The sequence below is a fragment of the Anomaloglossus baeobatrachus genome, chromosome 12, assembly GCF_048569485.1.
Source record: "Anomaloglossus baeobatrachus isolate aAnoBae1 chromosome 12, aAnoBae1.hap1, whole genome shotgun sequence".
In the NCBI taxonomy this organism is placed as follows: Eukaryota; Metazoa; Chordata; class Amphibia; order Anura; family Aromobatidae; genus Anomaloglossus; species Anomaloglossus baeobatrachus.
In genome coordinates this window covers 88,577,953-88,605,473 of record NC_134364.1, presented here as the reverse complement: position 1 = coordinate 88,605,473, position 27,521 = coordinate 88,577,953, and the positions used below count along the sequence as shown (strand labels likewise).

Below are 27,521 nucleotides of genomic sequence, written 5' to 3'. Positions count from 1 at the left end.
GAGCTTCCCAGCTAAGCAACAGAGAGGGAAGATTCCTGCATGCAAATAAACTGAAAACAACCACAGTAAATGACAAACCCAGAAAAGAACAAAAAGGAACAAAACAACATAAGAAAGAACCAAGCACTTATCTGGGGTAGATGTGGTCTGGAGCAAGATGAGAAGGCTGGAAAGATGAGAAGGCTGGAAAACTAAAGAACAAATGAGAACCAGCTCAGCCTGCTAGCAGACCAAGGTTTAAATAGGCAGAGAGTTAGCAATGGAAACGCCCATTGCTCCAACACACCTGGTCTCTGCCCAAACCATTCCTGGCCACAAGAGGGAGCCTCACAGCAGCTAAAGCATAACTGACATTCACAACAGTACCCCCTCTTGAGGAGGGGTCACCGAACCCTCATCAATGCCACCTGTTCACTCAGGATGAGCATGATGGAAGGCGCGAACCAACCTGTCAACATGAATGTCAGAAGCCACAACCCAAGAGTTACCCTCCTGCCCATAACCCTTCCATTTCACAAGGTACTGAAGCTTCCGCCTACAGCGACGGGAATCCAAAATTTTTTCAACTCATACTCCAGATCCCCTTGTACTAAAACAGGGTCAGGAGGTGCTGCTGCAGGAACTGTTGGCTCCACATGTCTCTTCAACAAGGACTTATGGAAGACATTGCGAATCTTAAATGACGCAGGCAGAGCCAAACGGAAAGATACAGGGTTGATAATCTCCGAAATCTTATAAGGTCCAATAAATCTGGGTTTAAACTTAGGAGATGGAACTCTCATAGGAATATTTTTAGAGGACAACCACACCATGTGCCCCACTTTAAACCGGGGACCAACAGTTCGACGCCGGTTGGCAAACTTTTGGGCAGTTTCTTGGGATTGAAACAATTTATCCACTACCTGCCCCCAAATCTGCTGCATTCTGTTTACCACAGAATCCACCCCCGGACAGTCAGATGCCTCAAGCTGCCCCGAGAAGAACCTGGGGTGATAACCAAAATTGCGGAAAAATGGGAAACCAATGTGGTGGAGCTAGCCCTATTATTAAGGGCAAATTCAGCCAAAGGCAAAAACGAAACCCAATCATCCTGATCCGCAGAAACAAAACACCGTAAATAGGTCTCAAGGGTCTGGTTAGCCCTTTCAGTCTGACCGTTGGTCTGAGGATGAAATGCCGAGGAGAAAGACACCTGAACACCCAATTTGGAACAAAAATGCCTCCAAAATCTGGATACGAATTGCACTCCCCTGTCAGAAACAATGTTTTCGGGAATACCATGCAAACGAACAACATGTTGGAAAAACAAAGGCACCAACTCCGAGGAAGACGGCAACTTAGATAGGAGAACTAAGTGGACCATATTGGGGAATCTATCACAGATCACCCAAATCACAGTCATTTTCTGAGAGACAAGAAGCTCTGAAAAAAAATCCATAGAGATGTGCGTCCAAGGTCTCTTAGGTACCGGCAAAGGCAATAATAGCCCACTAGAACGTGAACAACAGGGCTTGGACCTAGAACAAACTCCACACGACTGCACAAAACTACGGACATCCCTGGACAGGGAAGGCCACCAAAAAGAGCGGCTCACATGATTCCGAGTACCAAAAATGGGAGGATGACCCGCCAAAACTGAGCAATTACCCTCAGAGACAACTCGGTTTCTCCATTGGTCCGGGACAAACAGTTTCCCCATCTCTCAGGCTTATCCCCCTGAAATCCTGCCAGTGCCAACCGCAGAACAGGCGAAATGGCCGAGAGAACTACACCATCAGTCAGGATAGTAGACGGCTCGGCAACCTAAAAAAAGTCAGCACAGAAACTCCTGGAAAGGGCATGAGCCTTAATATTCTTGGTGCCTGGCAAAAAAGAGACCACAAAATTAAACCGAGTAAAAAACAAAGCCCACCTGGCCTGCCGAGGATTCAACCTCTTGGCAGATTCCAGATAGGTAAGATTCTTCTGGTCCGTAAGCACCACAACTTGATGTCTAGCCCCTTCCAACCAATATCTCCATTCTTAAAACGCCCACTTCATAGCCAATAATTTCCGGTTGCCCACATCATAATTCCGTTCAGAAGGAGCAAACTTCCGAGAGAAAAAGGCACAGGGCTTAAGTTTACCCGAAATAGAGTCTCGTTGAGACAGAACAGCTCCTGCTCCGATCTCTGAGGCATTGATCTCAACTTGAAATGGGTGAGACACATCAGGTTGCTGCAGGACTGGGGCAGAAGTGAACCGCCTTTTAAGCTCCTGGAAGGCCACAATTGCCTCTGGGGTCCAATTCTCAACAGCAGCTCCCTTCTTGGTCAAATCTGTCAGAGGTTTGACAATGGCAGAAAAATTGGCTATAAATTTACGGTAAAAATTTGCAAACCCCAAAAACTGCTGGAGGGATTACAGAGAAGTCGGTTGCACCCAGTCGTAAATAGCCTGAACCTTAACCGGGTCCATTTCGATAGTGGAGGGAGACAAAATGAACCCCAAAAAGGAAATCCTTTGCACCACAAAGAGGCACTTTGACCCCTTAACGTACAGTGCATTATCCTTGAGAATCTAAAAAACAGCCCGTACTTGCCCAACATGAGAGTCCCAATCATCAGAAAAAATCAAGATGTCATCCAAATAGACAATCAAAAATTTACCAATAAGGTCCCGGAAAATGTCATTCATGAAGGCCTGGAAGACGGAGGGGGCATTAGTGAGCCCAAAAAACATCACTAGGTACTCAAAATGCCCCTCAGGAGTATTAAATGTCATCTTCCATTCATCACCCTCCTTAATACGGATGAGATTGTACGCACCCTTAAGATCCAGTTTCGTAAACCATTTGGCACTCTTCACTCTAGAGAAGAGATCAGACATCAGAGGCAAAGGGTACTGATATTTGATCGTGATTTTATTAAGGCTGCGGTAATCAATACAAGGTCTCAACGACCCATCTTTCTTAGCAACAAAGAAGAAGCCAGCACCCAAAGGAGAAGATGAGGGCTGAATGTGCCCCTTCTCCAATAATTCCCTGATGTATGACTGACTGAGCAAACGTGGACGACACAGAAAGGTCCTGATGCACACCTTGACAACCCCAACTAGCTACCGACAAGGATCTCCAGTCAAGGACTGGATTATGGATCTGCAACCACGGAAATCCTAGTACCAAGGTATCTTGCAAATTATGCAATACCAAAAATGTACACGTTTCCTTATTCGCTGGTGCTACTCTCATAGTCCCCTGGGTCCAAAATTGGGGTTTATTTTCTGCCAAAGGGGTAGCATCAATACCTCTAAGGCCCGTTTCACTCGTCAGTGAAAAACACTGACGTTTTTTACTGGCGTGTAAAACACGCACATGTCCCTCCGTGTGCCGTGAATCACGGCACACGTGGGTTGTCTAAGTGCAATCCGGGCTCCGTTCTCTGTGGCCCGTGATTGCACTTAGAGATTAACTCACCTGTGCACGCTCCTGCTCTCCATGGTGCTGATCGCTCCCGCGGTGCAGCATCCGGCCGGCGCTGACCCCCGCAGCAGCTGCTTCCGGGTCGGCTGTGTCGTGCATCATGAATATGCGTGACAGTAATGAGCCGGCTCAGAAGCAGCAGGCTGCATGGGCTGCAGAGGACATCGCTGGAGCCGGGTGAGTAAAAATGATTTTTATTTTAAAAGCACTTTTTTTTCTGGCACGTGTCTCACGGATCACACCACTGCGTGGTCCGTGGGACATCAGTGATGCCAGAAAAAAATGGACATGTCTCCGTGCGGCAATCATGGACACGCGTGAACGCTGCACGGAGACATGGTCAGTGAAAAGTCACTGATGTGTGAGCAGACCCATTCATTATAATGGGTCTGCGTATGTCAGTTATTTCTTTTACGTTTAAAAAAAAGCACAAACGTACCAGAATCACTGACGTGTGAAAGAGGCCTTAAAGGAATAGGAGTTTGCAAAGGAACCATGGAGAAACCACAATCCCTAGCAAACCCAAAATCCATCAAATTGAGTGCTGCCCCTGAGTCCACAGAGGCCAGTGCAGAAAATGAAGACAATGAGCAAATCAGTGTGACAGACAAAAGAAACTTTGGTTGCAAAGAACCCACAGTAACAGAACTAGACAATCTCCTTTCACGTTTAGGGCAGACAGAGATGTTACGAGAAGCGTCTCCACAATGGAAGCACAGTCCATTCTTCTGTCTGACCCCTGCAGATCAGCATTAGAGAGGACCCTATCACACTCTATAGGCTCCAAAGGCTGTTCCACAGGCACAAAATCAGCAGGTATCTTCCTGCGCTCACATAACCGCCTATCAATCTGAATGGCTAAGGTCATAGAGGCATCAAGTCCAGAAGGGATGGGGAATCCCACCATTACATCCTTCACATTATCAGCAATACCCTTCCGAAAAAGAGCTGCAAGCGCGTCATCATTCCATTTGGTAAGGACCGCCCACTTTCGAAATTTCTGACAAAAAGTTTCTGCAGAATCCAGACCCTGAGTTAAGGACAACAAGGCCTTTTTTGCTTGGTCCACAATATTGGGCTTGTCATATAATAATCCCAAGGCCTGAAAAAAGGAGTCCACATCACTGAGAATCGGATCATCAGACGCCAAAGAGAAGGTCCAGTCTTGAGGTTCACCACGCAGTAAGGAGATGACAATCTTGACCTGCTGTATGGGATTCCCTGAGGACTTAGGGCGCAGGTCAAAAATTAATTTACAATCATTTTTGAAGCTCAAAAATCTCAACCTATCTCCCGAAAAAAATTCAGGAACGGGAATCTTCGGCTCTGCAAGGGGAGTCTGTGCAAGATAAGACTCTATACGACGAACCTTAGCATCAAGATTAGCAACACGCTCACCCAATTCATCCATGCTGAAAAAGATCTTCCACGGAACCCAGAAAGAAAAAGAGGAAAAAATACTCAAAAAAAAATAATTTCAGCAGACTTTTTTTTTCCTTTCTTAAGAGTACCCTTTACATTTTAGGCCGGTTCTACTGTTATGATCCGGAACCATAGAAGATCACCATAGATCATTGGCAAAAAGAGCATTGACAACTAACCTGGCCGCCATCCCCTTAATAAACCATCAACACTAGAAGTAGCTGAGGTGTGAACTAACATCCTATGCATCGCGAACCCAGCCAGAGAACTAGCTATCCTAAAGGAAGGAAAGATGAATAACTCTCTGCCTCAGAAATAGACCGCAAAGGTATAGCAAGCGCCCAACATTCAAAGACAACGGTTATATAGGAAAACACAATACACAGATGGATGATAGGATTAGCAAAGGTGAGGCCCCATTGACTAAATAGGAAAGGATAGGAAAGAGGCTGATGGTGGCCAGAGAAAAACCCTACAAAAATCCAAAAACCTGATAGTACAAAAAGTCCTCAGATCGCTGGATCTGAACTCCGTCCTATATCAGGTGCTCTTGTCAAACCAATGAACAGAAAGCAGGAACAATTACAAGTTCAATAAGCAACAAATAGATGGACTATAGGAGCAAAACTCCAAACATAGCTGCAGGGAGCTTCCCAGCTAAGCAACAGAGAGGGAAGATTCCTGCATGCAAATAAACTGAAAACAACCACAGTAAAGGACAAACCCAGAAAAGAACAAAAAGGAACAAAACAACATAAGAAAGAACCAAGCACTTATCTGGGGTAGATGTGGTCTGGAGCAAGATGAGAAGGCTGGAAACCTAAAGAACAAATGAGAACCGGCTCAGTCTGCTAGCAGACCAAGGTTTAAATAGGCAGAAAGTTAGCAATGGAAACGCCCATTGCTCCAACACACCTGGTCTCTGTCCAAACCATTCCTGGCCACAAGAGGGAGCCTCACAGCAGCTAAAGCATAACTGACATTCACAACAGCCACATCTGGAATATGGGATCCAGTTTTGGGCTCCTCATTTTAAAAAGGACATTCAGAAGTTAAAGTCAGTTCAAAGGCGGGCAACTAGACTACTACAAGGAATGGAGGCCTCCCATATGATGAGAGGTTGAAAAAGTTAGATATGTTTAGCTTAGAAAAAAGACGTCTCAGAGGAGATCTCATTTATTTGTATAAATACATGTGTGGTCAATATAAAGGACTGGCACATGACTTATTTCTTCCAAAGACAATACTAAGGACCAGGGGGCATACACTGTGTGTGGAAGAAGAGTGATTCCGGCAGCTAAATAGGAAAGGGTTCTTTACGATTTGAGCAGTCAGACTGTGGAATGCCTTACCACAAGAGGTAGTAATGATAGATACTATAACAGCTTTTAAAAAAAGGCTGGATGTTTCCTCAGTATACACAACATTGCTGGTTATAAATGACTTAGTGACCAAATGTAGAACTGGTGGAGGAAGGTTGAACTAGATGGACCTAGGTCTTTTTCAACCTAAGTAACTATGTAACTAGACAAAGGCCTATAAAAAAACTCCCAATAGGCTTCAGAGGTGAATTAATTATTGTTGGTACAAGATGACCGAGTTGTATCTATCTCATATCACTCTGATCAAACTTCAGTACTGAAGACCACCGCTGAGAAAAGACCTTCCCTCTTTTGAGACTAATACTTGACACCATCATATCTAATGTTTACCATACAACTTCTTGGAGACGGTTACCCCTGTAGAAAATTCTGCGTGGCCTTTTTATTGTCTTACACATCTTTCATTTTATTAGTCATTATTGACTAGAAGGTCAAAGAAGAGGGTCTTGAAAACTCAATTAGACAATTGTCTATGAACCAACCGGTTAATACCTTAGTGCATATTACAGTTTTGGAAAAATTTGCCAACTCATTTTACTTATATGAAACACTTTCTTACCATCTCCATGGGAATACTTCGGGAGCTCAGCTCACTCAGGAAGTTCCGAGTCTCCAGAATCTCCAATATGTATTTTAGGTCATTCCAGAAATACTCATAAAGAATCCTCAGGGTACCCATTTCATATTGTGACAGTTGCCGACGAAACTGCTCGATGTCAACTAGATAAGAAAATCACATGGTGTCAATGACTCCTCAATTTTTAATATTCATAAGTCATGGAAATGGTGGAGAACAAATATTTGTGGAACCATTAAGGAGAACATCTGTAGGCACCTTCATGTGAACAATTTTTCGAAAAACCTTTGACCTTTAGAATGAGGCTCCATGATGCGACAAATACTTTTCACCGAAGATAAAGCTTCATACACAATTTTGCCAGTGGTATCTCAGTTTTACCCAAAAACCATGCATCTGTTGTCTACTAAATGTGTCTTCCTCAACCTGGAGCCTCAACCTAATAAGGCTAAGCTCCACCAATGTGAGGATGGCTGAAAATGAGCCATTTCTTGATACCTGTTGAATGCTCATGATGAACATATCTATATGCCTTCAACTTTTATTACTATTTTGACCAGAGTGACCTTACTGACCATCGCTGATGACTCTTGAACAACTTTGCTCCATCGCTTCTGTTCTTCACAATGTAAAGATTTTTACAAACGTCAATCTAAAATGTAGAAACAAAGTAGAAGATTTTAAAGGTGTGAGCAAGTAAAATAATATATGGTTTATAGAATCATAGAATCATGGAATGGTAGAGTTGGAAGGGACCTCAAGGGCCATTGAGTCCAATCACCTGCGAGTGCAGACTTTCCTAAATCATCAGAGCTATATGTTTATCCAGTTTCCGCTTTAAGATTTGCGGTAGCCTGTTCCACTCTCTGACTGCCCTTACTGCCTCCCGTGGACGCCTGTTTAACTCCCTGACTGCCTTCACTGTCAGAACTTTTTCCTAAAGTCTAACCTGTATCTCCTTCCTTTTAGTTTCATCCCATTGTTTCTTGTACTTCCTTGTGCTAATGAGAATAGGGTAGATCCGTCTGCAATGTGACTACCTTTTAGATATTTGTAGACCGCTATTGTCTCCTCTCAGCCTTCTCTTTTTCAAACTAAACATCCCTAGTTCTTTTAGCCGTTCTTCATATTACATGGTTTGCAGACCTTCTACCATCTTGGTTGCTTTTCTCTGGACTTGCTCCAATATATTGATGTCTTTCTTGAATTGGGGCACCCAGAACTGTACACAGTATTCCAGGTGGGGTCTGACTGGGGCAGAGTATAGGGGAATAATTTCCTCTCTTGATCTATATTCAATGCTTGTCTTGATACATCCCAGAATTTAGTTGGCCTTTTCAGCTGCTGCACTGCATTGTTGGCTCATGTTGAATCTGGGATCCACTATTATGCCCAAGTCCTTTTCCCCGCTGCTATCACCTAGTTCTATTCCTCCCATACTATATATGCTTTTTACATTTCTTTTAACCAGATGTAGTACTTTGAATTTGTCCCTGTTAAACACCATCCTGTTCTCCTCGGCCCATTGTTCGAGTGTGTCTAGATCCTTTTGAATCCGCTCTCTTTCCTTTCTAGTGTTGGCTACTCTCCTATCTTAGAATCATTTGCAAATTTTATGAGTTTCCCAATCATAGTGTCCGATCATTAAGCCAGTTGTGAATCTATCTAACTGATTTTTTTGTCGATTCCATAATTGATCATTTTTTTCAATGAGGATGTTATGAGATGCTTTATCAATACTTTATTGAATACCTTACTGGTTTCATAGCTTTTAAAGTCGAAGTTAGACATAAGGCCATTTAATTCAACCTATAACCTGACACGTTGGTGTAGTCATCGTAACATGATGAACAGTAGAGAAAAAAAGAAAATTGGTCAATAAAGGTGCCTATGTTGGCCGAACACTTGTTTTGCAGACTGTCGTCCCTTTTTAATCCCCTACACACATGAACTCTTGCCTCAGTCAAGAGTTTTTAAAGTTTAGGGACAATTTATGGCAGTATGTGTTTTTTTTATTGAATTATCACATGTTTAGGTCCAATCAGTCTTGGCCAACTTGACTATTTTAAAAATGGTCTTAATGGAGGACCTCCATCCACCCAGGCTTGTTGCAATGAATACTTAAATCACCCAGAAATAGACAAAGAAAAGTGTTTTTCCAGCACCACTATGGATAAAACTCTTAAATTTATTGAAAAATATTTTCCCTGTCACACCCATTTTTCATGCCATGCCAAAAACCCATAAGCTGGGAGATCCACAAACCTTCAGGCCTATAGTGGCATGCATAGGCTCTCTCTCACAGAACGTTTGGCAGCTTGACTAGACCATCTGCTACAGCCTTTACTCATGTGCACAACGGGATACATTAAAGACACTAAACATCTATTACAATGTCTATGTAATATGTCATGGTCTGGGGACTCGTCATTACGTGTGATATTATCTCATTGTATTCTTGCATACCCCCATGACCAGTCCCTAAAAGCCGTCCATTTCCACCTTGCGAAATGTGGCCTGTATTCCCCTAAATTCAATGTATATATTGACGAGACTGTAGATTTTGTTTACTTAAAAACAACTTTTTCTCACGTGATGGTAGATTTTACATACAGGTGTGTGAATGTCCTATGGTGGGTAAGTTTTCCCCCACACTCACAAATCTATACATGTCGTGGTGGAAATATTCATTTATCCACAACATTGACAATCCTTTTCTCCCATTGCTCAGGTGGTACACCAGGTATATTGATGATATACTGATTGTGTGGCATGGCGACCGCCTAATCAATTGGATTCATGAGATTTCAGTCACTACTTGAACCATAATGAGTTAAATCTACAATTTAAGGAAGAATTTCATGGAGACAGTTTCTTTCCTTGATGTTTTTTTGCAGGGTGATCCGATTGAAGGGTCTATTCATTCCAGACTGTATCGCAAGCCCACAAATGACAATACTTTATTGCACGCTAGTAGCTGCCACCGTCACCACGTCACACACAATTTACCTGTTGTTGAATTGATTAGAGTGCGTCGCTTATGCTCTACAGATGACAGGTTTATTCTAGAAAGCAAAACTATTGGCAAAAGAATAAAGACACGGGGTTATAATACTCAATGTATTAATAGGGCCTTCAATATTTCCAAAAATCGGTCACATGCCTCTCTCTTCCTCAGTAGCACTAAGCATAAAAAATAAAATACAAAAAATAAATAACATAGATACAAACGGTGTATATAACACTGAAGACAAACAAAATAGTTACATGTACATAACAGTGTACATTGCAATATTCAAATTCATGTTTTTGGTAGAAAAAATCTCATACATATATTCATTTCATATATGTGACATTTTATACATTATTCTGTGATAAATAAATTTCATATTGACTCAGACTTTTTTTGAAAATAAAACATGAAATGAAGAGAAAAGGAGTAAAGATGAAGAAAGAGAAGAGGAGCCAAAGGGAAAGGAAGTTGGTTAGTATAGAGTTAATGGAAAGAGGATGTGTGATAAATGTCTATATCAGTGAATGAGTGTGGTGGCAGGGAGAGACTGATTGATAGCATATGTATATAGTCATCAGGGGTATAGGATGTGATAATATGGTAACAGAGTAGAGAAAGATAGTATGGACACAAGCGCTATATGTGGGAAAAGGTCATATAGAAATTGTAAGCATAGTGTAAATGAAAGTGAAAGATTGGATAAGAGTAGTTTGAGAGAGAGGGAGATGAATTATTGAATAGTCTGTGAAGGGGTAGATAGCCGTCAGACAGAAAGAGCCTCATACGTATATTAATTTCACAGCTGTAGCAATTTGTCCATTATTCTGTGACAAACAGATTTCATATTGATCCAGAGATTTACTAGAAAAATAGGACATGAAAATGAAAGAAAAGAAAAAGAGGAAGAACCAAGAGAAAAGCGGGGGATTGTTGGTTTGTACAGGGTTAATGGAGAGAGGGAGGAAGAGGTATAGTGGATGTCCATATGAGTAAATGAGAATGGTAACAGGAAAAGACCTGTGGCTAGTATGTATGTATTACCATCAGGGGTGTAGGATGTGATAGTGTGATTGCAGAGTGAAGAGAGCTGATATGAACGTGAGCGCTGTGTGTGAGAGAATGTTATGTAAGAGTTGTAAGCATTCTGTGAATGAAGGTGGAAGACTGGATGTGAGTATAAAGAGAGGGAAAGGATTTATATGATAGTCTTGTAATCAGTTGAATAGCCGTCAGAGGAGTGTAGAAAAAGCTGAGAGGATTAAGTGAATCATGACAGGAACAACAGGTGAAGACGCCGAGGTGCTTACCAATTGTGAGGAGTGATGTGGCATGGACTGCTGGCGCGGATTCCACCACTGCATGGGGGCAGCCATGACAGTGGCCGATGGGGCCGGGCTAAATAGGGGCGGTAATCAGTCCAGGCGGTGCTGGTGTGGGAGCGCGCGTGCGCAGTAGGGGCAAACAGCTCAGTGAGTTCATCACAGGACGCATGCGTAAAATCATAGAAGGTGCAGAGGCTTGTGCCAGGGGGAGGACAAAGCATGCGTCAGAGATGCACGTGGAGTGCGAATAAGGAAAACATGGAGCATGCGTGGAACTTACAGGGCTAGTAAATTACAACTAAATCGACTGTGCTAGATGTGCGCACAGTGTTATCCAGGGAGGATCAGATTGCGCCTGTGTTGGTGATTTATAGTGAGCAGATTATAAAAACATTGCGTGCCGGATCTCCACACTAGCTGATATGGGTGAGAACCTGTGATGGTGGTCGTGGAAGAGCAAAATAGGAGAACAACAGGAGCCACAGGATGAGATCAGTATTTTTTCTAAAAGAAAGAAAAAAAGTGTTAGAGAATGTCTTCAGTGTTATATACACCGTTTGTATCTATGTTATTTATTTTTTGTATTTTATTTTTTATGCTTAGTGCTACTGAGGAAGGTCCAGTTTGGACCGAAAACGTTCTTCAAGCACAATAAATACACTTTTTGATCACACTTTGGGAGTGCCTTGTTACTTCTTGTTTTATGGCTTTGGAACCTGAAGTGCATCCCAACATCTTTTGAAAAAATATACACGAGGGAAGTGCCGTTTTCTTCTTCATATCTATGCCTCTCTCTTGTCCGACATCCCCTCTATCAGTAACACATCAACATGAAATTCTTTTCCTGCTTACGATAATTCTAGTTTTTTCCACTCCGTATAGCACAGACTTTATCAATATATCCAACATTGTATGTAAATGTTTACCCATTTTATACCAAGACAAGGTTTTGTCCGACATGCTATCCAAGGGTATCAAATGCGCGGCATGCAGAAATAAGAGCTTGGGCAACTATGTGTCCCCAAGCCTTTACACCACCAGCAAACCCATCCGTGCTACCTGGTTGAGCTGTAAGGGATCTTGTGGTCTAAACAAATGCCAGCTATGTAAATACATTCACCGCACTGATTAATTCACCAACAATATAAATAATAAAACATTTCCTATCAAAACTTTTAATTGTAACACCACGTACGTGGTCTACATGGCCACATGTACAAAGTGCAACAAGTATTACATAGGATGTACCCCTCGTCCAATGAAAAAAAGAAAAGCTGAGCAAATATCAGCTGCCTCCCTGTGTCTCTCACCAGTTCCCATTCTTCCTCTGGACTTTCCAAACATTTTAGAGATTTTGATCATGGGGACACCTGTTCCCTATTAGTTAAATGCATTGAACGTGTGTCTATGCCAGCCAGAGAAGGGGACTGGTTTAAGAGATTAGTTACAAGGGAGGCATACTGGATACAATTGGACACTTGCTTTCCCCAAAGTCTCAATTTTAGACGTGAGCTTTCATATTTCTTTTAAAAATATGTATATACACAGTATAATTTATTTTTTTTTCTTTTCCATGCAACACCTCCCTGTTTTGATCAGATGACATGATGTAAAATAGATTTTTGCATAACCGTAGAGAAATTGCTAATTCCATGTATATGCCATCAGAGTTTACCCCCCTTCATTAGTTGTATTCATTATACAGCATACTTATTTATTTAACACATGTGGAATGAAATACTTAACAAAAAAGTGTGAAAACAACTGAAAATGTGTTATATTCTAAGTTCTTCAAAGTAGCCACCTTTTGTTTTGATTACTGCTTTGCATACTCTTGGCATTCTCTTGATGAGCTTCAAAAGGTAGTCACCGGAAATGGTCTTCCAAAAGTCTTGAAGGAGTTCCCAGAGATGTTTAACACTTGTTGGCCCTTTTGCCTTCACTCTGCGGTCCAGCTCACCCCCAACCATCTTGATTGGGTTCAGGTCTGGTGACTGTGGAGGCCAGGTCATCTGGCGTAGCACCCCATCACTCTCCTTCTTAGTCAAATAGGCCTTTCACAGCCTGGAGGTGTGTTTGGGGTCAATGTCCTGTTGAAAAATAAATGATGGTCCAACTAAACGCAAACCGGATGGAATAGCATGCAGCTACAAGATGCTGTGGTAGCCATGCTGGTTCTGTATGCCTTCAATTTTTAATAAATCCCCAACAGTGTCACCAGCAAAGCACCTCCTCCTCCATGCTTTACATTGGGAACCAGGTGTTACGGGGGGACCGGCAGATTAGGACCAAGGGGTATATATCCTAATCGTCAGTCGGGGCCCACCGTGCTCCAGATGACAAAGGAGCTGCTGGCACCTGAGGGTTAGGCGGAGACTATAGAGCTGGATGGCTCTGAGATAACCCAGGAACTCTGGGAACCGGTCACGTGTGTTGGGACACGTCAGACCGGACGACAACCCGATTAGCGTTTTGGTGCACCTAGCGCTACACCAACCACATGTGCAGGAAACACGTCATGCCGGGTGGTAACCAGGTAGCGTTGACCGGAAGACCGCCACGAAAGCGCCCTGTCGGCCACGTGTGTAGGACACGTCAGGCCGAGCGGTCCTCCGATTAGCGTTTCTGGCCACCTCTCACCTGGCCACGTGTGTGTAGGACACGTCAGGCCAGATGGGTACACCAGTAGCGTTGACCGGGAAGCCGAGGAGGATAAGGAACACCCTGTTAACTCCACAGGGGTCCTGGAGTACGCTGTCCGTGCGCGTAGGGGGCACAACCGGACAGGTGGCGCAGCAGGTGCGTTGTCCGTGTGCGTAGGGGGCACAACTGGACAGGTGGCGCAGCAGGTGCGTTGTCCGTGTGCGTAGGGGGCACAATCGGACAGGTGGCGCAGCAGGTGCATTGTCCGTGTGCGTAGGGGTCACAATCAGACAGGTGGCGCAGCAGGTGCGTTGTCCGTGTGCGTAGGGGGCACAATCGGACAGGAAGCACAGCAGCCGCAACCCAGTTAACGCCACTGGGCTGCTATAGCAAGACTGGAACGGCAGGAGGGAAGCACGGTGCCTGACCCTGATGTGCCGAGCCACGAATCTTGGCGTGACAGGCACCGTTCGCCTAACCTTACCTACCGCTTCCCAACATAGGCTTATGCCGCAATGAGGCTCTAACATGGAGGTGTGCTCTGACTGAGCAAATGTGAAGACTGCGCACCTCCATGTTGTCTCCAGCCCCTTTTATAACCTGGGTCCGCCCCAAACCCAGGGTGGAACCACCAAGGTCCAATAGCAGAGTGCCATGTCATCAGTGACGTCACATGCGACCTATCCGGAACCGCCACGTCATTGATGACCTCATGGCAGCCACGCCCCAAACACTTCACCAGTCATCGTCTGACGACCAATACTGAGGTGCCAGATCATAGGGGCGGGCCTCTGCGAGCCAGTCCGGAGTTGCCACGTCATCAGGACACCTGACACCCTCTGCCCTATCAGGGCCTGCCACCTCACGGACATGCTCAGTGAGGTCCTTACCGGACCTAGCCTCTGGTGCACTAAGTGCCTGAGCATGCCCAGTAGCCTGAGCAACAGGCTCAGAAAGCAGACTATCAGTTTGAGCATGCTCAGTAGGCACATCCCAGAACTTAGACACAGCACGAAGTCCAAGGAGCTGTGCAAAGAGGCTGTTAGGGTTAATTGTGGGAGCATGCTCAGTAGCCTGAACTAGTCTCAGACATAACACAATCAGGCTGAGCATGCTCACTAGGCAAAACACCGGGCTTAAACTCTGGCTGGGGTAAATCGGCGCACGCATGCGCACTAGCCGCCTCTCCACACTTAGACGTGGTGGAAGGAACACCCAACTGGACGACACGAGTCACGGCCAAGAACGGCAGCCGGCGCCTGGGCGCAACAGGAACCGCAGCAGGCTGCTTGCGGCTATGGCGGCGCCGGTTCATAACAGTACCCCCCTGTTACGGAGGGCTGTCTGATAATAACCTAAAGGAGTATCAGACAGTCAGGGTCCACCGTGCAAAGACTTTGCTGCAGACTATGGCAGAGTGCAATACCTCTGTTAACTCACAGAAGGATATAATAAGTAAGTAAAGCAATTCCTCCCTTACTTGGAGGGTGTGTGGAATGATCTCTGTTAATAATCACAGAGACAAAAGCAATGTGTGCGAAATGGCACCTACCTAGGTCCGCTCTTCTAGTGGTGCAAAAGAGACGAACAGCAGCGTAAGCCGCACAAAGCTCCTACCTGCGTTCGCTCCACTAGTGTGCGAGGAAACGAACCACTAGATATGGCACCTGCCTAGGTCCGCTCTTCTAGTGGTGCAAAAGAGACGAACAGCAGCATAAGCCGCACAAAGCTCCTACCTCAGTTCACTCCCCTAGTGTGCGAGGATACGAACAACTGCCAGACGCAGTATAAGGAACGTTACCCTAGCGGCAACGTCCACCTACGAGTCGAATCACAAGGCCCAGCCAGACCATGTGCCTCAGGCACCTGCCTATGTCCGCTCCCCTAAGAGGTAAGGATATGGACAGCAGCCGAAGCTGTAAGGTATAAGAACGCTACCCTGCCGGCAGCGCTCACCTAGCATAGACAGAGGAATCCCTAGAGGAACGTGCACAGGGCGTCTCCCCTCATGCATGAACCAAGAGGACTGAGTGCCGTGCGGCGTGTGTCAGGGTCTTATATAGACTCTGTGCCTCATCCAAGATGGAGGACACCAGAGCCAATCCGCTGCCAGAACGACAAGAGTGACGTCATGCTGGCCTATCACCGAGCAAGGCGTCACAAGCACATGACCAGCGACCAATCGGCATAGAAGGTGTCAGAGACATGTGACCTCGTGTCAGCGATGATGTCACCCGCACATGTGCAATGGCTCCAAGATAGGACTTAGTCTCCAGCGCTCGCACATGTGCAGTAGCAAGAAGTCTGGACTTAGTCTCCAGCGCTCGCACATGTGCAGTAGCAAGAAATCTGGACTTAGTCTCCAGCGCTCGCACATGTGCAGTAGCAAGAAATCTGGACTTAGTTTCCAGCGCTCGCAGCAACCGTAACAGTACCTCCCCCTCAAGGACCCCCCCTCCCGGCGACGCAGGTAATCGGCAACTAAGTCGGGAGCATGGACAGCCTCCTCAGGCTCCCAAGAGCGATGTTCCGGGCCGTAGCCCTCCCAATCTATCAAGAAGAACCTGCGCCCTCTAACCATCTTAGAACCAACTATGGCTCGTACCTCATAGCTAGAGCGAGAGGAATCAGAAGCAGGAGAGTGCACTTCACGAGCGTGAGGTAAAATTGCCGGCTTTAGCAGTGAAACATGGAATTTGTCATGGATCCTAAGATGGACGGGTAACTTCAATTGGTAGACTACAGGATTTACCTGTCGAAGAACCTCATAAGGACCCAGGAAGCGAGGAGCAAATTTGACAGAGCTCACTCTAAGTTTCACGTTTTTTGCAGAGAGCCACACAAAGTCCCCTGGAGAAAAGACAGGAGCCGGGCGACGAAACCGATCGGACACCGTCTTCATACGGTCCTTAGCTGCTTGGATTGACTCTTGAGTCCGATCCCAAACCTCTCTGGCATTAGTTGCCCAGTCAGCCACAAGAGGAGGAGGTGCAGCAGCGGGAAACGGTACCGGTACCCTAGGGTGTTGCCCATTATTGAGTACGAACGGTGTCTGCCCAGTGGCCTCAGCCAGCGAATTGTTAAGGGCAAATTCTGCCCAGGGTAGGAGGGAGGACCAGTTATCATTGTTCTCAGCAACAAAGTGTCGAAGGTATATAATCATGGATTGATTGGTACGCTCAACCAAACCATTGGTCTCCGGATGGTATGCCGAAGATAGATTCAACTCAATTTGCAGAAGGCTACAAAGATCTCGCCAGAAACGGGAAGCAAATTGCGGGCCTCTATCACAAATGATACGATCTGGCATCCCGTGAAGCCTAAAGACATGCTTGAGGAATAGTTTGGCTAGTACCCTGGAAGATGGGATTCTCGATAACGGTACGAGATGAACCATCCGGGAGAAATGGTCCGTAATGACCCACACAAATCTATGTCCCTGTGAACATGGAAGATCACCCACAAAGTCCATGCCTACCACCTCCCATGGTCTATCTGGCACTGGTAAAGGATGCAAGAGCCCAGCCGGTCTCTGCCGTAATGGACGGTTGCGAGCACACGAGTAGCAGGAACCGACATATCTCTTGACGTGGCTGGCTAAGTGTGGCCACCAATACCACCTCTCCAGTAACTCTCGTGTCCGCCTAATACCAAAATGCCCACCCACCTTTGAGGTGTGGGCCCATGACAGTATATCATTCTGTCGATCAGGCGGAACAAAGGTCTTGCCCGGTGGGATTTGGTCTAACGTCACAGGGGAGAGCGTATGAAAAACCCTGGAGGGAAGGATAAGACGAGGTTCGTCAATCTCTTCCTGGGTAGAAAGCATAGAGCGAGACAGGGCGTCTGCCTTGTTATTCTTACTCCCAGACAGATAGTTGATGGAGAAGTGAAAGCGGGAGAAAAACAAGGACCAGCGGGCTTGGCGAGGATTCAGACGCTGAGCGGTTTGTAAGTACGTCAGATTCTTATGGTCTGTATAGACCTGGAAAGGATGTTTCGCTCCTTCCAGCAAGTGACGCCACTCCTCCAAGGCTAATCTCAAGGCGAGCAGTTCCCTATCCCCAATGGTATAGTTTCTCTCTGCCAGTGAAAAGGTTTTAGCAAAGAAGAAACACGGCCTTTTTCTACCTGCACCGTTCTTTTGATACAAGACGGCACCAGCACCCACTGAAGAGGCATCAACCTCTAAGAGGAAGGGCTTACTCTCATCGGGTCTTTGAAGAACGGGAGCAGTTGAAAAGTGTCTTTTTACTGCCTCAAAAGCCTGAGATGTCTCAGTAGACCAGGCTTTGGGATTAGCACCTTTCTTAGTCAAGGCCACCAAAGGGGCCACCAAAGTAGAAAAATGGGGTATGAACTGCCTGTAATAATTTATGAATCCTAAGAAGCGTTGCACCGCCTTCAAGGAATGAGGTTCGGACCATTGCAGGACAGCAGAGAGCTTCGCAGGATCCATAGCCAGGCCCTCTTGTGAGATAATGTAACCCAAAAAAGGCAATGAGGACTGCTCGAATACACATTTCTCGAGTTTAGCAAACAATGAGTGCTCCCTTAAACGGGAAAGGACACGAACGACATCCTGACGATGAGTCTCCAGATCAGGAGAAAAAATCAGGATGTCGTCCAGATACACCACTACTGAGGATAACAGTAAATCCCTGAACACATCGTTTACGAAGTCCTGAAATGCTGCGGGTGCATTACATAACCCAAAAGGCATGACGAGGTATTCATAGTGACCGTCTCGGGTGTTAAAAGCGGTCTTCCATTCGTCACCCTTTCGAATTCGTATCAAGTTATACGCACCCCGCAGATCCAACTTCGTAAAAACTTGAGCTCCTCTCAGTCTGTCAAAGAGCTCCGAAATTAAAGGTAATGGGTATTTGTTCTTTATTGTGATTGCGTTGAGACCCCTGTAATCTATGCAGGGACGCAAATCACCCTCTTTCTTCCGAACAAAGAAAAACCCAGCTCCCGCGGGAGAGACAGACTTACGAATGAACCCCTTCTCTAAACTCTCTCTTATATAGGTCGTCATGGCCTCCGACTCAGGTATCGACAGGGGGTAAACCCTGCCTTTAGGTGGAACCGAACCTGGGATAAGGTCTATGGCACAGTCATACGGCCTATGGGGTGGAAGAACCTCAGCACCCTGTTTGGAGAACACGTCAGCGAAATCCAGATAGGGTGTAGGTATGGGAGAGAGATCAGTAGATGCAACCGCAATGACCTTAGGTGGTAAGGGAAGACATCGGGACTGACATTTCAAACCCCAACTAATAATGCTGTCAGACTCCCAGTCAATGTGAGGAGCATGAGTCCGAAGCCATGGAAGACCCAGAAGGACGTCGTCTATACCCTCAGGCAAAACAAGAAAAGAAATCTCCTCTATGTGACCCTGAGACAGGGAAAGGCGCAAGGGAACTGTCCTCAATGTAATGGAGTCAGACAACATAGTTCCATTAACAACACGGACAGGAATAGGCGCCTCTAACATGATAGAGGGAATATTGTGTCCCTTTACAAATCCTGAGGACACAAAAGTCCCGTCAGCTCCGGAATCCACAAAAGCCATAATGGGCCATGTATTCTCAGATAACGAGAGCTGACCTGGGATACAACACTTAGAGGGTGCAGAAGACATCTCTAGTAACCCCCCTCTAATGGTTACTAGGCCAGGGAGTTTCCCTGACGACTAGGACACTTGTTGGCATAGTGCCCAGCCTGACGACATACGTAACATATAGGAGGACCAGACTTGCGTAGTCTGGAGGACGTATGACCTAACTCCATAGGAGTGGGAGATGTTTCAGATGCTGAGGAAGATGGTAGTGGACCCTCAACAACTGGAATAGCCCGAGGCTTAGGGCGTGAGGAAGAGACCTCGAGTCTACGTTCCTTATGGCGTACATCGATCCTCGTTGCTACTGTGATCAAGTCCTCCAGAGAAGCAGGGACCTCACGAGTAGCAAGAGCATCCTTGACATAGCCTGCCAACCCTCTCCAGAAGATAGGAATCAACACCTTCTCTGGCCAATCTAGTTCTGCCACCAGAGTTCTAAAAGCAATGGCATAAGAACTAGTGGATAACGAACCCTGAGATAGATCTAACAGTCTCAGGGCCGCATCATGGGTAACCTGCGGACCCATGAATACCGCCTTAAGAGCATCAAGAAAGTCTTGATGTCTCAGAGTAACCACATCAGAGCGCTCCCATAGGGGAGTCGCCCATTCTAAGGCTTTGTCCTGAAGTAAGGAGATGATAAAGCCTACTCTGGACCTCTCCGTAGAGAAGCGAGAAGAGTTGACCTCTAGGTGTATCTGACACTGACTAATGAAACCACGACATGATCTGGCATCGCCAGAATATCTGTTTGGCAGAGCAAGTCGAGGATCATGTGCAGCTGTCACCATGGTCTGAGGTTTATCCTCTATACTCTTGAGCCGTGACTCAAGTACTTGTATGTAATGGTGTAACTGCTGATATTCTGCCATAACTGCCAGACCCTTGGCTCAGTCCTAATGTTACGGGGGGCTGTCTGATAATAACCTAAAGGAGTATCAGACAGTCAGGGTCCACCGTGCAAAGACTTTGCTGCAGACTATGGCAGAGTGCAATACCTCTGTTAACTCACAGAAGGATATAATAAGTAAGTAAAGCAATTCCTCCCTTACTTGGAGGGTGTGTGGAATGATCTCTGTTAATAATCACAGAGACAAAGGCAATGTGTGCGAAATGGCACCTACCTAGGTCCGCTCTTCTAGTGGTGCAAAAGAGACGAACAGCAGCGTAAGCCGCACAAAGCTCCTACCTGCGTTCGCTCCACTAGTGTGCGAGGAAACGAACCACTAGATATGGCACCTGCCTAGGTCCGCTCTTCTAGTGGTGCAAAAGAGACGAACAGCAGCGTAAGCCGCACAAAGCTCCTACCTCTGTTCACTCCCCTAGTGTGCGAGGATACGAACAACTGCCAGACGCAGTATAAGGAACGTTACCCTAGCGTCAACGTCCACCTACGAGTCGAATCACAAGGCCCAGCCAGACCAAGTGCCTCAGGCACCTGCCTATGTCCGCTCCCCTAAGAGGTAAGGATACGGACAGCAGCCGAAGCTGTAAGGTATAAGAACGCTACCCTGCCGGCAGCGCTCACCTAGCATAGACAGAGGAATGCCTAGAGGAACGTGCACAGGGCGTCTACCCTCATGCATGAACCAAGAGGACTGAGCGCCATGCGGCGTGTGTCAGGGTCTTATATAGACTCTGTGCCTCATCCAAGATGGAGGACACCAGAGCCAATCCGCTGCCAGAACGACAAGAGTGACGTCATGCTGGCCTATCACCGAGCAAGGCGTCACAAGCACATGACCAGCGACCAATCGGCATAGAAGGTGTCAGAGACATGTGACCTCGTGTCAGTGATGATGTCACCCGCACATGTGCAATGGCTCCAAGATAGGACTTAGTCTCCAGCGCTCGCACATGTGCAGTAGCAAGAAATCTGGACTTAGTCTCCAGCGCTCGCACATGTGCAGTAGCAAGAAATCTGGACATAGTCTCCAGTGCTTGCAGCAACCGTAACACCCCCCCTCTAGCGGCCCTCCCACTCGAATGGTCTATAGTCGCCACAGATACCACTGAGCGACGGGCGGAAGATGGAGACATGCAGTGGGAGCTACAAGACTCGCTCCACCGCGTAATCACCCCAGACGACCAGTCGATATGTGGGGAATGTTGCTTCAACCAAGGAATACCCAGCAGAATATCATCTGCACCCTTAGGGAGAACCAGAAATGAAATGGTCTCCCTATGCCCAGATGACATGGCAAGGGTAATGGGCACTGTCCGCTGGTGAATTACCTTGGGCAACAAGGACCCATCCAATACACGGACTCTCACTGGCCTTGGCATTTGCACCAGTGGGATGGCATGCCGCCGGGCAAAAGAGGAGGAGATGAAACTAACCCCAGTACCTGTGTCCACACTTGCCCTTGTGGACCATGTTGACCCCTTAAAGGAAATGGACGCGGGAAACATCACCCTAATGGATGACGCAGAGTCCAGTCTACCTTCAGCTATGGTCACCAATCGCGGTCGCTTACCCTGACGCTTTGGGCAACGGTTGGCATAATGACCATACTGCCCACAAGCGAAACAGGAAATGCCCTTGCGACTCGAAGACCTAGCAACACCAACCCTAGCGATGTCCATAGGGACAGAGATGTCCTCTAAGGGAGGTGCAGTAGGAGAGACCACTACAGTGGCTGAACGACCCTCTGACCTGCGCTCCAGCTGACGTTCGGAGGTCCGCAGGTCAATGCGGGTAGCCAGAGTCATGAGGCCCTCAAGGGTAGTTGGTACCTCACGCGACGCTAATGCGTCCTTCACGTGCGAGGCTAATCCTCTCCAGAACAGTGGAATGAGAGTCCTCTCTGACCACCCCAGTTCTGCAGCAAGTGTCCTGAAACTCACAGCATATTGACTTGAGGAGGTACGCCCCTGCTCCAAAGTCAGTAGCTGTAGGGCCGAGTCGTGAGTGACCTGAGGCCCCAGGAACACTTGTCGCAAGGACTCCAAAAACTCCTTAGAGTCCTGTACTACGGGGTCATTCCTCTCCCACAATGGTGTAGCCCACTCCAGTGCTCTATCAGAGAGCAAGGAGATGATAAACCCCACCTTCGACCTCTCTGTAGGAAACCGTGCAGCCAACAGCTCTAGATGGACTGAGCACTGGTTCACGAATCCCCTACATGCCTTGCTGTTCCCCGTAAACTTGTTGGGCAGCGAGAGGTGAGGGAGGGTTGGAGTAGGCTTGGTGACTGACACCATTGCAGCCGCTTGAGCCACCACATCATCCATACCAGCAGCAAGAGCAGACTTCTCCAGAGACCTCACTCTGGCATCAAGCTGCAGCATGAACTGACGTAGCTGCTCCATCTCCGCCATGCCAGCCAGACCCTGGCGCAGTTTTACTGTTGCGGGGGGACCGGCAGATTAGGACCAAGGGGTATATATCCTAATCGTCAGTCGGGCCCACCGTGCTCCAGATGACAAAGGAGCTGCTGGCAATTGAGGGTTAGGCGGAGACTTTAGAGCTGGATGGCTCTGAGATAACCCAGGAACTCTGGGAACCGGTCACGTGTGTTGGGACACGTCAGGCCGGACGACAACCCGATTAGCGTTTTGGTGCACCTAGCGCTACACCAACCACATGTGCAGGAAACACGTCAGGCCGGGTGGTAACCAGGTAGCGTTGACCAGAAGACCGCCACGAAAGCGCCCTGTCGGCCACGTGTGTAGGACACGTCAGGCCGAGCGGTCCTCTGATTAGCGTTTCTGGCCACCTCTCGCCTGGCCACGTGTGTGTAGGACACGTCAGGCCAGATGGGTACACCAGTAGCGTTGACCGGGAAGCCGAGGAGGATAAGGAACACCCTGTTAACGTCACGTCTGACTGAGCAAATGTGAAGACTGCGCACCTCCATGTTGTCTCCAGCCCCTTTTATAACCTGGGTCCGCCCCAAACCCAGGGTGGAACCACCAAGGTCCAATAGCAGAGTGCCATGTCATCAGTGACGTCACATGCGACCTATCCGGAACCGCCACGTCATTGATGACCTCATGGCAGCCACGCCCCAAACACTTCACCAGTCATCGTCTGACGACCAATACTGAGGTGCCAGATCATAGGGGCGGGCCTCTGCGAGCCAGTCCGGAGTTGCCACGTCATCAGGACACCTGACAACCTCTGCCCTATCAGGGCCTGCCACCTCACGGACATGCTCAGTGAGGTCCTTACCGGACCTAGCCTCTGATGCACTAAGTGCCTGAGCATGCCCAGTAGCCTGAGCAACAGGCTCAGAAAGCAGACTATCAGTTTGAGCATGCTCAGTAGGCACATCCCAGAACTTAGACACAGCACGAAGTCCAAGGAGCTGTGCAAAGAGGCTGTTAGGGTTAATTGTGGGAGCATGCTCAGTAGCCTGAACTGAGGACTTAGTCTCAGACATAACACAATCAGGCTGAGCATGCTCACTAGGCAAAACACCGGGCTTAAACTCTGGCTGGGGTAAATCGGCGCACGCATGCGCACTAGCCGCCTCTCCACACTTAGACGTGGTGGAAGGAACAGCCAACTGGACGACACGAGGCACGGCCAAGAACGGCAGCCGGCAACTGGGCGCAACAGGAACCGCAGCAGGCTGCTTGCGGCTATGGCGGTGCCGGTTCGTAACACCAGGCATGTAGAGTCCATCCGTTCACCTTTTCTGCGTCGCACAAAGACACGGTGGTTGGATTCAAAGATCTCAAATTTGTACTCATCAGACCAAAGCACACATTTCCACTGGTCTAATGTCCATTCCTTGTGTCCTTGTGTTAGCCCAAACAAGTCTCTTCTGCTTGTTGCCTGTCCTTAGCAGTGGTTTCCTTGCAGCTATTTTACCATGAAGGCCTGCTGCACAAAGTGTCCTCTTAACAGTTGTTCTAGAGATGTGTCTGCTGCTAGAACTCTGTGTGGCGTTGACCTGGTCTCTAATCTGAGCTGCTGTTCACCTGCGATTTCTGAGGCTGGTGACTCAGATAAACTTATCCTCTGCAGCAGAGGTGACTCTTGGTCTTCCTTTCCTGGGGCGGTCCTCATGTGAGCCAGTTCCTTTGTAGTGTTTGATGGTTTTTGCCACTGCACTTGGGGACACTTTCAAAGTTTTCCCAATTTTTCGGACTGACTGACCTTCATATCTTAAAGTAATGATGGCCACTTGCTTTTCTTTACTTAGCTGCTTTTTTCTTGCCATAATACAAATTCTAACAGTCTATTCAGTAGGAAAAATCAGCTGTGTATTCACCAGACTTCTACACAACACAACTGATGGTCCCAACCTCATTTATAAGGCAGGAAATCCCACTTATTAAACCTGACAGGGCACACCTGTGAAGTGAAAACCATTCCGGTGACTACCTCCTGAAGCTCATCAAGAGAATGCCAAGAGTGTGCAAAGCAAAGGCTCGAGTTCGGTTCGGTTCGTCAAACGGAGGCCGCGTTCGAGTTCAGTTCGGCGAACCGTTCAACAAACCTCTCGAACCCCATAGAAAACAATGGGAGGCAATCACAAACACATAAAAACACCTATAAAACACCTTCAAAAGGTGTCCAAAAGGTGACAAACAAATCACAAGACAACACATAGGAAAGTGACAAGGACAAATACTCATGCGAAAACAAAACAGCTGGACGAGGAAAAAGAGGAGACACAGATATAGGCATGGCATGCCCTTCTAAAATCATGTAAAACACAGCAAGCGGACTCCAAGCAGAGTCTCCCTTTTTTCCAAAAATTGGGCCCCACAGACACCACTTCAGTGGCAGCACTTGTGCCCCAGTTGCAAACTGGACAGGTTGAAAAAGAGGAGGAGACACAGATATATGAGTATATGCAAGTGAACATCCATGCCATTACTGTGCAACTTGAGCCTTGCTCATTTTAGGCTTCCAATCTGGATAAATGGCCTGAGCTTGCCACTTCGCCTTGGGGATCTTGTCGTGTCCCGCAGCCAGCGTTCTCTCGGAACGTGTCTTCAGTGCTGCTGGGGGTGTGCTGACAGATAAGCGCACGCATCTGTCCACTGACAATGTGGACAGACTAACGTTCATCAAGATGAGGAAGTCATGGATCACAGAGGACTTTTCTACCCCTGTGTCATCCAGAGAGGCGAAAGGCTGGTGTATTTTTGAGAGTGCTTCATGCAAAGCATCTTTTTAAGATTGAAAATGGGGGACAACTGATGCCAGTCAAGTGGTGTAATACTATTGTATGTTCTGAGGATTTCGATAGCGTTAGGGCAATGACAACCAGAGACGAGTTCTTGGTACAAGATGTTTATAATATGTAACCACGGTAGGTACAGAACGGAACAAACACAGCAGAACAAACACACGAAATACTTTCCCGAAACGGAGCGAAGGGAATTCCCGGGGCCACGCACCGGACTCCCCCAGGGAGACCACCAGAGCGAACCCCTATACAGGGACTGTCCGGCAATCACCCCGGAAGGCCTAAATGCGCAGCAGCCGGGACACAAGGGGCAAGTGGTAAAGTCCAGGAGTGTCCGTACGGGACGATAGTCCAGAGTGGTTACAAACCGGAAGGAACCGGGCAGAAGTGCTGACCACAGACGGCAGACGGAGTCCAGGCACAGCTTGAAGAAACCGGGTATGGTCCAGAGTCGGTCGGTATTCTTTCAGGAGGATCCAAAGGCAATCAGGAATTAGAAGCAGCAAGGCAGGAGCACACAGCAAGCAGTATACTCAGGCACTGGACTAGGCTTAGAGGCGGCCTTTTAAGCAGCTGGACAGGAAGTAGGGCAACAGAACAGTAAACTCCATGTTAACCGAGGGCAAGCTGTTGTCAAAAGAGAACTGGAAAACCCGGAAACCTGACAAGTGGTGTGTGTGTGTGTGTGTGTGTGTGTGTGTGTGGCCCAATTTTTGGAAACGATGAAGACTGTGGTTGGACTCCCCTTTTTTTTTAAAAACATGAACCAAGATAAAGAAGTCATGGATCATAGAGGACTTTTCTACCCCTGTGTCATCCAGGGAAGGTGAAAGGCAGGTGTATTTTTGAGAGAGCTTCATGCAAGGGATTTTTTTAGGATTGAAAATGGTGGACAACTGATGCCAGTCAAGTGGTGTGTGTGTGCGTGTGTGTGTGTGTGTGTGTGTGTGTGTGTGGCCCAATTTTTGGAAACGAGGGAGACTGTGGTTGGAGTCCCCTTGCTGTGTTTTACATTATTTTAGAAGGGCATGACATGCCTAAGAGGTTGACTTTCAGCATCTGCAAGCTGTTGGCTACAGAAATGCTGTCTTTCCACCCTTTTTACACAGAGGATTTTCGAGACCTTATACCCATCGCAGTGCCCCAAGAGCCGATGCCCAGTCGCCACTCCTTCTCCAACAAAGCCGTGCCCGCGCTACACCAGCATGTCGCACACAACATCACCGCTTCCTTGAGAAACTCTGTGTGTGACAGGGTGCATTTAAACACAGATACTTGGACCGGTAAGCATGGACAGGGGCGTTATATGTCGCTGACTGGGCACTGGGTAACTATGGTGAGAGATGGAGAAGGGTCTTCTGTACAAGTCTTTACGTCCCCACGAGTTGTGTGTCAATCCTTCCTCTGTATGTAGAAATTCCTCCACTGCTTCTGCCTCCTCAACCTCGTCTAGGTCCTCAACCTCCGCTCAAAAGTTGTATTGTAAGTCCACCGGCATTGTAACTGTGCACAAGGAATCCCGCACACCTCCTTACTATGGTGGCAGCAGAGCTCAACGGCATCAGGCGGTCGACTCTTTACTTTGAATTGTATGGGAAATGTGGGTCACACCGCTAAGGATTTGTGGACGGTAAGCTCTGGAGAGTGAGACCGAGTTTCATCAATGGTTGTCTCCACTCAACCAGCAGCCAGGGAAGGCCGGGTGCGACAATGATGCAAACATGGTTGCGGCCCTTCGCCGTGGCAATGTGACACACGTGCCTTGTATGGCTCACGTGTTGAACCTGGTTTTCCAGCAATTTTTAAACCACCATCCCGGCCTACATGGGCTTCTGCGGCGGCCACGCTCGCTATGTGCTCACTTCCACCGTTCACACCCAGCAGCTCAACAACTTGCATCGCTACAGAAGTCTTTCGTTCTGGCATT

The 27,521-nt window shown here is 47.2% G+C and overlaps 1 protein-coding gene across 1 annotated transcript in view; it reads right to left on the bottom strand.

Moving 5' to 3' along the window:
* The window catches only part of LOC142257921 (NACHT, LRR and PYD domains-containing protein 3-like), a 55,454-nt gene that overhangs the window by 11,628 nt on the left and 16,305 nt on the right, over positions 1-27,521 (bottom strand). Inside the window, exons 2-3 of the mRNA XM_075330211.1 lie at positions 7,417-7,493; positions 6,824-6,984 (exon numbers count right to left, since the gene is read on the bottom strand). Of these exons, the coding sequence (XP_075186326.1) occupies positions 6,824-6,984; positions 7,417-7,450 (195 nt within the window). The 5' untranslated portion in view covers positions 7,451-7,493. The remainder of the gene's footprint in view (positions 1-6,823; positions 6,985-7,416; positions 7,494-27,521) is intronic.